At 61.0% G+C, this 10,062-nt stretch overlaps 1 protein-coding gene across 6 annotated transcripts in view; it reads left to right on the forward strand.

Annotated features, from left to right (window-relative positions):
• BANP (BTG3 associated nuclear protein) overlaps nt 1-10,062 on the forward strand; it is a 124,696-nt gene that overhangs the window by 97,248 nt on the left and 17,386 nt on the right. For 4 of the 6 annotated variants that reach the window (XM_055078980.1, XM_028477874.2, XM_028477870.2 and 1 more), the window contains one exon: nt 4,033-4,176. In XM_055078980.1, coding sequence (XP_054934955.1) covers nt 4,033-4,176 — 144 coding nt within the window. Of the gene's footprint in view, nt 1-4,032; nt 4,177-7,307; nt 7,929-10,062 lie in introns of those variants that run through there. The other 2 variants (XM_028477871.2, XM_028477876.2) reach the window with 1 other exon arrangement.

A 10,062-nucleotide genomic window follows, 5' to 3' on the forward strand; every position in this document is an offset into this window, starting at 1 on the left:
CCGCGCACGGGGGTGGCCCCTAACCGGGGGGGGCGGCGGGGGGGGGGGGGGGGGGGGGCGTGTCTCCGCGCATGTGGGCAGCGGGTGCTGGGGAGTGTCCGGTGAAGGCCAGCCGCTCGCTGGAGTTTGGTCATTAGAGACAATTTAGTTAACTCGAGATGGCTTACATGGCTAGATTCAGACTCAGAGAAAAAGCCAACGTCCGTTTCGTACGTTCAGTCTCACCGGTGAGTTCCGTCTACTTCCGTCCGCTGCTCGCTGTAATCTCGCGGTGTAACGTGTCTGTGCTCCGCCGCCCCCCGCCCCGCCCCGCCCCGCCCACCAGGAGCGGATGACTGCGCTGAGCCCTCCGTGCTGTGCCGGCCTTCGGCTGGTGCTTTGAGGTTTGCAGAGCACGTGTGCGTACCCGCTCCTTGGGTTCTCGGTGTCGGTGTCCGCCTTTGATGCAGGGCCAGCCTGGGGACCCAGAGGCCCTAGCCTGACCTTGCCTTTCCAGGGCCCGGCTCGGGGATGTGCATGCGTCTCTTCACAGGGGGCCAGGGGCTTGCCCTTGCGTCTGCTCCCGAGGCCCCGGGTGGGTGGACGGAGCACGCGGGCAGTGAGCCTGGCTTGTGTGTTTCTTCCTGCCTCTTCCCGGCTCACAGCTCCAGAGCTGTCACTCTTGGCGAGAAAGGCATCCTAACCAGACTGTATCCTCCAGCTGACAAGGTCTCTCCTTAACGCTTAACCCCTCCTTCCTCCTGTTTTCTTCGGAAAGCTTTTCGTTTGAGTCTCTTGGGTTCCCCCAGAACTGCCAGGCTCGGGGCAGAGTGGACCACAAGAGAGCCAGGGCGTGCGGACACACTTCTGAACGTTGTGCTTTGGGACCAGCTCCGCTCCGCTCCCCTCCTGTTCCTCATTCTCTATCCTCATCAACATCAGCGTGATCTTCGCTTACTTCAGAAATAGTTCCTGAGCGTCAGGTACACTGCTGGACGCTGGGGCTCTGGCAGTGAACAGAAGAGACCCCTCCCACCCGTGTCGCCGTGGAGCTCATGTTCCCATTGACGTGGGATGGGCTGAGTCTGGAGTCAGGTGCACGGTAGCCGAGGCAGCCAGGGCTCAGAGGGGCCCGGGGGCGCGGGAGTGCCTGGTCCCCGATGCCGGCCCCGTCCTCAGGGGAGGGGAGGCCAGCGGTGGAGCGGGGGCGGTGGTCCGGCAGGCTGGACGGCCGAGCAGGCGGCTGGGGCACAGGCCAGTGGGGAGTGGGCGTGCCTGGGGGTGGGGGACTGCCGGCCCGGCTGGCAGAGCCACCCCCATGGAGGTCACCCGCGGGGGTCCTCGTCCTGACACGCGTTTGTGAGAGTAAGAACACGCCCGTCTGTTCGGTTTGCTCAGAGTAGGGAAACGTGTCGTGGCTGTGTGATTTTGGGTGGGCTTTTGACTTTTTGCCCTTTGTGGGAAAATGACTAAACTCAGCTTCCCGTCCCCCTGCCTTCAGGCCCCGCTGGCTTCCCAGCTGGGATCCTTTGACTTTCTGTCCCTGCTGGGAGTGTGTGGGCCGGAGGCCCTCCTGGGACATGCTGTGCTTCCGTAAAAAGCCACGGGGGTGACTGAACCCCAGCAGAGGTGCTCCTGGCCTCCTGGGGAGGGGGCGCTGGGCTTTGAGCGTGGGTGACCCCCGAGCTCCGCTGCCCTCTGCTCTGCTGGGGCCACGCCGGCTGCTGCCCGAGGCTGCTCGCCCCCACGGGGTCCAGGGGGCGGCTGCTCCCTGGCGACGGGGTGGCAGAGCTGCAGAACGGGGCAGGCCTATGTCTGTCTTTCTGACCGTGAATGATCTGGTGGCAGATGAGTTCTGGGGAAGAGAAAATGAATGGGAGAGGGGACGTCAGTTTTCTCCAATTTTTTAAAACCTCTCGTGAACTCATTAGTACAAACAGTTAATACAGGACAGAGTGGTGTTTTACAGGGAGCCGTTGTTGTCAGGTCAGCTCATTTGGGGACCTAGAAGCCGGTTCCCACCCGGAAGGAGGAAGCCAAGGAGATGAGCGTGGCCATCTACGTGGGCTGTGGCTGCGGGGACACGTGACCACACCTGGTGGAGTGTGCACAAGCTTGTCCTCTCACAGCCTGGAGGCCATGAGTCCAGCACGGGCCCTGCTGGCCGAAGCTTAGGGGTCACAGGGCTGGTTCCCTCTGGAGAATCCCGGGGAGACAGAGGTGCTGCATTCCTTGGCTGGTGGCCCCTGCTCCATCTTCCAAATCAGCGTGGTGTCCGCGCTTTGTTAGGTGGGAAGGTTCTCTGCTTTCTGAGCCGCCTGTGTGACACGGGGCCAGCAGATGCTTCAGGACGCCGTCCCCACCTTGATCACCGGCTCAGTGCCATCTGTAAAGTGCCCTTGCTGTCAGGGCACGCGGCCCGGGGCCCGGGATTGGGACATACCCGTCTCTGGGCCGTCAGTCTGCCCAGCAGAGCTGGCCGCTACGAGGTGTGAAACTGTTTGCAGATGGCTTCCGAAGACACAAAAGGAAAACCAGTCAGGACTTTCTTCCGTCTTCTATTCTGAAAATCGAATTTTCCTGTTTTTTTCCACTGACGGATTCGTCATTGAAGAAATGGAACTTCAGCTCATCACGAACTAGAGCCGCGTTTGAAACTGCAGACTGTATTTTCAGCATCTTCAGCTCTGACCCCGTGTGGGAGGCCGTGGGCTGGTCAGGAAGCCTGACTACGGCGGCCCCGCCCTGGGCAGCTGACGGGCGCCCCCAGGAGGTGGTCCGGTGGGCGTGTAATTTGAGGGGGTGGGAGTGCGGACCCAAGTCAACAGCCCCACAGCTCATGGCAGCTCACTCCCGTGAAGGCAGAGCCTCGGAGCCCCCCGCCCGCCCGCCACCCTCCCTGTGGGGCGTCGAGGCACCGGCCCGCCCGCCTGCCCGTGGGGGGGCCTGGTGTGGGTGCTCGTGAGGGATGGCGCCACCCAGAGCCCGTCTGGGGGCCTCACCTGTCCCTCCCTCCAGGCACAGTCCAGGTGGGGTTCCCGGTGTGCAGGACGGGGGTCCGTGATCCGTGGTGTGTCTCCTTGGAGCAAGTCGGATCCTCCCCCGGGACCTGGGCCTCACCCTGCAGCTCGTGTCTCCTCTCCACACCCAGAGCCCGTCTCGGCTCCCTCTGGAGCCTGGCGTCTTGTGACTCACATGCACATTTCTGCTTGCTTCTCAGACCCGACCGGTGGCCCGCCGTCTGGGGGCCGCTTCTCCCCGACGCTCGAGTGAGTGCGTCTTGCTTGCCGCAGGGCCGAGGCCCTGCCGCCGTCTGCCCGTCCTCCTGGCTGCCCTCAGGCTCCCCTTTCCGTGAACCTGCGAAAGCGCTGACTCTGGGAGGGTCTCCAGGTGCCTTAGCTCCCGTTCCATCTCAGACCCGGCCTTGGCCACGTCCCTGCGTTCACTTCGCTCTTCGGGTGTTTCTCCTGTAAGGCCTGGAAGCCCCTCTCTGTGTCCAGCACTTGGATGTTTGAGGGAGGTGACTTGCAGTCGCGGTGGAGCGGCCTGGTCCTGCCGTGCACATCCGCACGCCGCGCCCTGGTCAGCAGGTGCCCCGCCCCGCCCCCCCGCCGTCTGGGGGCCGCTTCTCCCCGACGCTCGAGTGAGTGCGTCTTGCTTGCCGCAGGGCCGAGGCCCTGCCGCCGTCTGCCCGTCCTCCTGGCTGCCCTCAGGCTCCCCTTTCCGTGAACCTGCGAAAGCGCTGACTCTGGGAGGGTCTCCAGGTGCCTTAGCTCCCGTTCCATCTCAGACCCGGCCTTGGCCACGTCCCTGCGTTCACTTCGCTCTTCGGGTGTTTCTCCTGTAAGGCCTGGAAGCCCCTCTCTGTGTCCAGCACTTGGATGTTTGAGGGAGGTGACTTGCAGTCGCGGTGGAGCGGCCTGGTCCTGCCGTGCACATCCGCACGCCGCGCCCTGGTCAGCAGGTGCCCCGCCCCGCCCCGCCGTCCAGGTAGGACGGGGCAGCCTCCCCCGGCGCCGTCTGTGCTGACGCGGCTCTGCTCTGTGTCTGCAGGTGCTGCAGGGGGCCCAGCTGATAGCCGTGGCTTCTTCGGACCCTGCTGCCACGGGGGTGGACGGCTCGCCGCTCCAGGGAAGCGACATCCAGGTCCAGTACGTGCAGCTGGCGCCGGTGACAGACCACACCGCCGCAGCCCAGGTGGGTCCTCCCTTTGGGAAGTGGACAGGGCCCGGGCCTCCTGCAGGTAGTGAACACGCTTGGGCATTTCTGCCTTGGGCCTTCTCCTGCGCGGAAGGTAAGTGGTCCATGAGAGGTGCGTGGTGTGGATGTCGGCGCTCGCTTGGGACTCCGTGTCTTGTAAGTGCCTGAAAGTGTAAAGGTGAGAGGTTACTTCTTGGCCCAGATACCAGCCTTAAACCATTTCTTGAGATGCTCTTGTCTCATGCAAATGTTTACGTATAAATTTAGAGGCCAAATTAAGTGTACCTGAGACCTTTTTGTTCCTCGGGCTGGGGCAGGGCCGGCCCAGGGTCTGCGCGCCTGCCGGCCGCGGGCAGTCAGTTTGCAACCTTTGCCTGTGGCCTCTGCCCTTTGCCCCCGTGGCAGCCTCTGGTGGGCCGAGCTGTGCCACGCTGGGCTGCAGTCCTCTTCCCGCGCTGCTCGCGGTTGGCGCTCTCCCGGGAGCCCCAGAAAAGCAGCGCTCGGGCTCCATCTGGACAGTTTCTGAGCCGTCAGGTTGGCAGGGGGGCTGCTGCTCGAGACGTTCGAAGCGTTCGCACCTCCGGCCCCAGTGAGTGGGCTTGGTCGGGTGACCGTTGTGGCCTCCCCTGGGTATGGGGGAGCCAGGCGTGGGCCCCCGGGCTCGTGCCTGAGCCTCTTTGGAGCGGTGTGATCAAGGTCTGTCAGGGTGCGGCCCGGAGAGGGTGCCCTTGGAGCAGCTCAGGCTGCTGGTGCCAGGGTGACACGGGTGCCCCCACACCTCGGGCTGTGGGCTTGACTCACTGACTCACCGCTGAGCGCCTCTGGGCAGGGGGGCTCTCATCACTGTGACCTCAGCCTGTTGGCCCCTCCCTGCCTCCTCCCCGGACCCCCTCCTCTGCCCAGCACTGATGAGCTGCGCGTTTCACGCCGTCGGCCTTGACGCTTAGAATTAAAGCCCCGAGTTTCCACGCGGTCCCCGTCCCCTCCCGGCCTCCGCTGGTCGCCGTGCTAGGTGTCGTGTCCTGTCCCCGCTGGTAGTTGCTGAGGAACGTGGCTCACCAGGGCCAGGCAGGTGGCCCAAGGTGGCCCCGGTGACTAGGTGGCTGGCTGGGTGATCAGCGGTCCTGCGGGGGCTTAACCCTGGTTCACAAGTCCCCCCCTGGCCCAGAGTTTTGGAACGTGTGTCCTGGAGAAGGCGCAGCCCCCTGCTCTCCCCAGACCTGTCCGCTGTGCCACGTGGGCAGCAGCCGCGGCCTGGACACGTGTGCTTTTGTGCAGCGGTGAGCAGAGAGGCATGTGCCACTCTGGAGATTGACCGGGGGGGCAGTGGACGCCTGTGCTTTCGTGCAGCGGTGACCAGAGAGGCATGTGCCACTCTGGAGATTGACCGAGAGGGCATGAGGCCGACAGAGAGCCCACAGAACTTGGGGTGGGGGGGGTGGACAAGCTTTTTGATGTGGTGCGGGGGACATCTGTCCTAAAGAAGGACGCCGGGGCTCTGTCCAAGCTGGGAGCCCATGTCTGACGCCCATGTCATTGCTGCTTCACACGCGTGGGGGTCCTCAGAGCGTGTGCCTTGAATCTGGGGTGCGTGTCGTGTGGCGGGTCTTCCCGGCCCAGGTCTGTGGTCTTTGTGCGGACGTTGCTGTCGAGGGGGAGCCACGTCCACTGAGCTCCCAGCGCCTGACTTCCCACCAGTGTCTTGGTCTCCAGTCACACCTGGCAGGTCTTGGGGACCACGTAGGACACAGAGCAGTAGATCGGCGGGGGACACGTGCACTTCCCGGGGTGGCTTCCCTGCAGAAGGGCTCGGTCCCCGGGGCCCAGGCTCCTCCCTGGGCCCCTGCCCTCCTCATGCACGGGGAAGGGTCTCCCGATGGTCTCTTCTTTAGCAGGAGGCCTCCCACCCTCCTGTGGGTTTCCTTCCAGAGTTTGCTGCTCAGAACAGGGTCATACTCGTCATCTGGTGCCTGGGGAAGGACGGGTCTCGAGCCCCCCGAGCCCCAGAGGCTGCGTGAGGGGTGGGCCCGTTCCCCGGGGCAGCCACGGGCAGGGGAGAGGGCGCCCCGTCCGTGCTGGCGCCACTGCGCTGTGTTGCGCTCCTGCCTGGGGCCCTGGTCTCCTGCCGCGTTTTGAGGACGAGGGGGAAGGGCAGGGCTCCCCAGCAGAGTGTGGGCCTCCCGAGTGCCCCCGCCCTTGCCCCACCATCCCGGTGCCTGGGCTCAGAGCCGCCTCTTCCAGACCTTCAAGGGGAGGGTCCCCCGCAGCCTGTGGCAGGGCTGGAGCGCCCCCCCTCTGCAGCTGCCAGCACGCGCCAGTCACTTCCCTTTTCCAGAAGGTCCACGTCTGTGTTGTCCCTCCAGCCCAGTCCCTCTTGTGGCCTCGGGATGGCGCGGAGGAGGCCTGTGCTGAGTTCTCAGATAGGTAGGGAACCGCCCCCACCCCCCCACCCCGGCTACGAAAATGCCGTGTTGCCTCCCCCTTGAGCTGCAGTCGTAGGCGGAGCGCTGGCCCGGGACCCTGCCTCCGCTGTGTGGCTTTCTCTACCTCCTCCTCCGCGCACCGCCCCACCCCCCGGGCCCCTCCAGCTACAGGTCCTCAGGGGAGCCGTGGAGCCCACCTCTGAGCGTCTGGTGTTGCCTTTGACCAGCGGCTTAGGGGAGTCTGAAAAACCCCCCAAGTGATCTCCATCTGGGAGCCCTTTCTTGGTGGCTGAGATGGATGGTCAGTGTCTTATCCCAAGACTGTGTTTTTTTTGCTTTAAACTACCTTAAAACTGTGAATACGCTGACCACTTGGAGTGCACGCCCAGTGGGAAGCGGGGTGGGAACGGGAACGCAGCGCTGGTGGCGGGAGCTGAGGGGCACGTGTGGGAGGCGGTGGGTGGGTGAGGGGGGAGCAGGGGCCAAGACAGGGCTCCGCAGAGATGGACCGTGGCCCTGGATCTGTCACAGCTGCCGGCAGCATCCTCTCCCAGAGCAGGGGCGACACTCGGGCCCCCAGCCCCACCCTCCAGCTCGGGTGTGTGTTTACTCTGTGCCTGAAAACGGCTGGTGTCCGTGACCAGGGAGGGGCCTGGGGGTCTACACTGGGCCCTTTGATAGAAAGCCCCCTCTCCCCTCTTGCAGGCGGCCGACGCCCTGCAGCCCACCCTGCAGTCCGAGATGCAGCTGGAGCATGGGGCCATCCAGATCCAGTGAGGGGACGGCCGCCGACCAGACAGGGCCCGAGCCAGAGCCGCCGCTCAGCCTGGTTCCCGTCGCCCGCACCGTTCACACGCACCCGTCCCTCGGCTTCGCACGGGAGGGGGCCCGCACACGTTCTGCTCAAGTGCATCCGAGTGCCTCATCCTCGGGGAGAGCGCCCCGGTAAATAAAGACGACGGTAGCCCCTGCCGCCCCCGCCCGAAGACCCTGTTTCTTTTGATCACCCCGCCGTGTACGGGGACGGAGCAGGAAGCACAGCGCGGTTGCGTTAAGTACACGCGGGAAATCAAGAACTACGATATTTTTCTCTGTTCAAACAGCTTTTTTAATTTGCTATGGTGTTTATAACAAAAAACAAAATTGAAAAAAAAGTGGAGTAGCAGAAGCCTTTTGCTGTGTGCTCTGTTCAGTGTAACGCGAATAGGTATCTGCAAAAGAAGACTAACGATTTTGATGGAAACGTTGCTTACCTACTTTTCTAGGGGGGATGCTGTCAGCGCTGTGATTGTGCGTTTCTAATGGAATAAAATGTATTTATGACCACGGCGGCTGTCGCGTTGTGTCCTCTTAGGAGACGGCCCCCGGGCCTGTGGCGGCCCTCATGTAGCTGTGTGGGCCCTTCCAGAGGAAGGGGCGTGGCTGTCCTGACAGTCCTGTGATGGGCCTGGGGTGCAGGGGGCTGCACGATGGAGTGTCTCCAGCCACGGTGTCCCTCGAGGCAGCATGAGCCTTCAGAATTGGGGCGCTCCCGCAAGCAAGCTGCGCTGTTCAATGGCATGGCCTCTTCCAACCCCAGAAAGTCCCAGCTCTGGGGGGTCCTCAGAGAAAGTCGTGTCCGAAGGAGCACGCCGCATTGACGGTCTAATGAATGTGTGTCTGGAATCCCAGAAGGAGAGGATAGAAGGAAGATGACACGTAAAGGACTGGGGAAGCAGAACAGATCTCACGTAGAAATACAGAGGAAGCCGTGCCTGGACACACGCAGAACGCCGAAGACGAGCATGATCCAGAAGCAGCCAGAGGGAAGGGCGGACCACCTCCTGGGGGGAGGGAACATCAGAAGCAGAGGCGTTGAGGGAAAAATGCTCTACGCGGAATCGGGTCTTTAGTAGAACAGCTGTTCAAGAACGCCGGCGACAGTTGGCATCTGGCCCAGAGCTCTGCTCTCAGGTGTACGCCCAGGAGAATTGAAACCGTTATGTCCACACGTAAATGTGCACACGAACATTCACAGCGGCACTTTTCACGATAGCCGGAGACTGGGAACAGCCTACAAAATGGGGTCCACCGACACAGCAGCCTTGTAACTCAGCCGTAAAAGGAAGGAAGCACTGACACAGGCTACAAGGTGGATGAACCTTGAACACGTGCTGAGTGAGAGAAGCCAGACCCAATAGCCCACATACTATGTGGTTCTATTTATGTGAAGCGTCTGGAACGGGCAAATCCATAGAGACAGAGAGCAGATGAGCGGTGGCCTGGGCTGGGGGAGGGGAGGTAGGGAGTGACTGATACTGCAAATGCGGATTCTTCTGGAGAGGATGAAGATGTTCTGGAATTAGTGGTGCTGTTGGCACAACTCTGTAGATTCACTAGAAGTCAGTGAATTGCACACTAGAAGGGGTGAAGTTTTGGGGATATAAATTATATCTCAAGGTTATTAAAAATAAAGAATTGGGCAACATTTAAAAAAACAGGAACAAAAATGAGGGTGTCACCTGCAGACGATTCCATCCTATAAAGGAAGTTGTAAGACATTTTCTTCAAGAGCAGGAATATGGACCCAGGAGGAGATTCTGAGAGCAGAAGGTTGGCCGGGGGGAGCAAATACAACAACGAGGAGGTGTATCTAGTACTCCGTGTAAACTGCCTCACGATAAAATGTTGGAAAACATTGCTCTGAGCCATGGCCGTTGAGCCTGCGCGTCCGGAGCCTGAGCTCCGCAACGGGAGAGGCCACAGCAGTGAGAGGCCCGCGTACCGCAAAAAAAAAAAAAAAAAAAAAAAAAGACAACACAGGAAAAAAAGTTAGTAAGGTGTGGGATGTCCAAGCGGTGTGATTAGTGCACTTGACCTAATCGACGTGTAGAACACGGCATGTGGCGGTCACGGGGCATGCTTTCTGTTCTTCCCACCTGCTCTTTTGAACTTTATTCAAGTCACCCACACACCAGACCAGGAAGAAGGTCAAATAAGAGATGAGAGTGGAAAAGTATTTCTAATTGACAATTAAATATGGCAGGTTGACATATCAAAACTTGTGGAATACATTGAAAGCTGTGCTTAGAGAAAAATTTATATTTCCTTCAGATATATTCCCAGAAGTGGAATTGCTGGATCATCTGGTAGCTCTATTTTTAATTTTTTTGAGGACCCTCCATACTGTTTCCCATCACGGCTGTGCCAATTTACATTCCCACCAACAGTGCACAAAGATTGCCTTTTCTCCACATCCTCGTCAGCACTTATTATTTTGTGTCTTTTTCTTTTTTTTTCTTTTTTTTTTTTGTGGTACGCGGGCCTCACTGTTGCGGCCTCTCCCGTTGCGGAGCTCCGGACGCGCAGGCTCAGCGGCCATGGCTCACGGGCCCAGCCGCTTCGCGGCATGTGGGATCTTCCCGGACCGGGGCACGAACCCGTGTCCCCTGCATTCGGCAGGCGGACTCTCAACCACTGC

The sequence above is a fragment of the Physeter macrocephalus genome, chromosome 17 (genome assembly GCF_002837175.3).
Source record: "Physeter macrocephalus isolate SW-GA chromosome 17, ASM283717v5, whole genome shotgun sequence".
NCBI lineage: Eukaryota > Metazoa > Chordata > Mammalia > Artiodactyla > Physeteridae > Physeter > Physeter macrocephalus.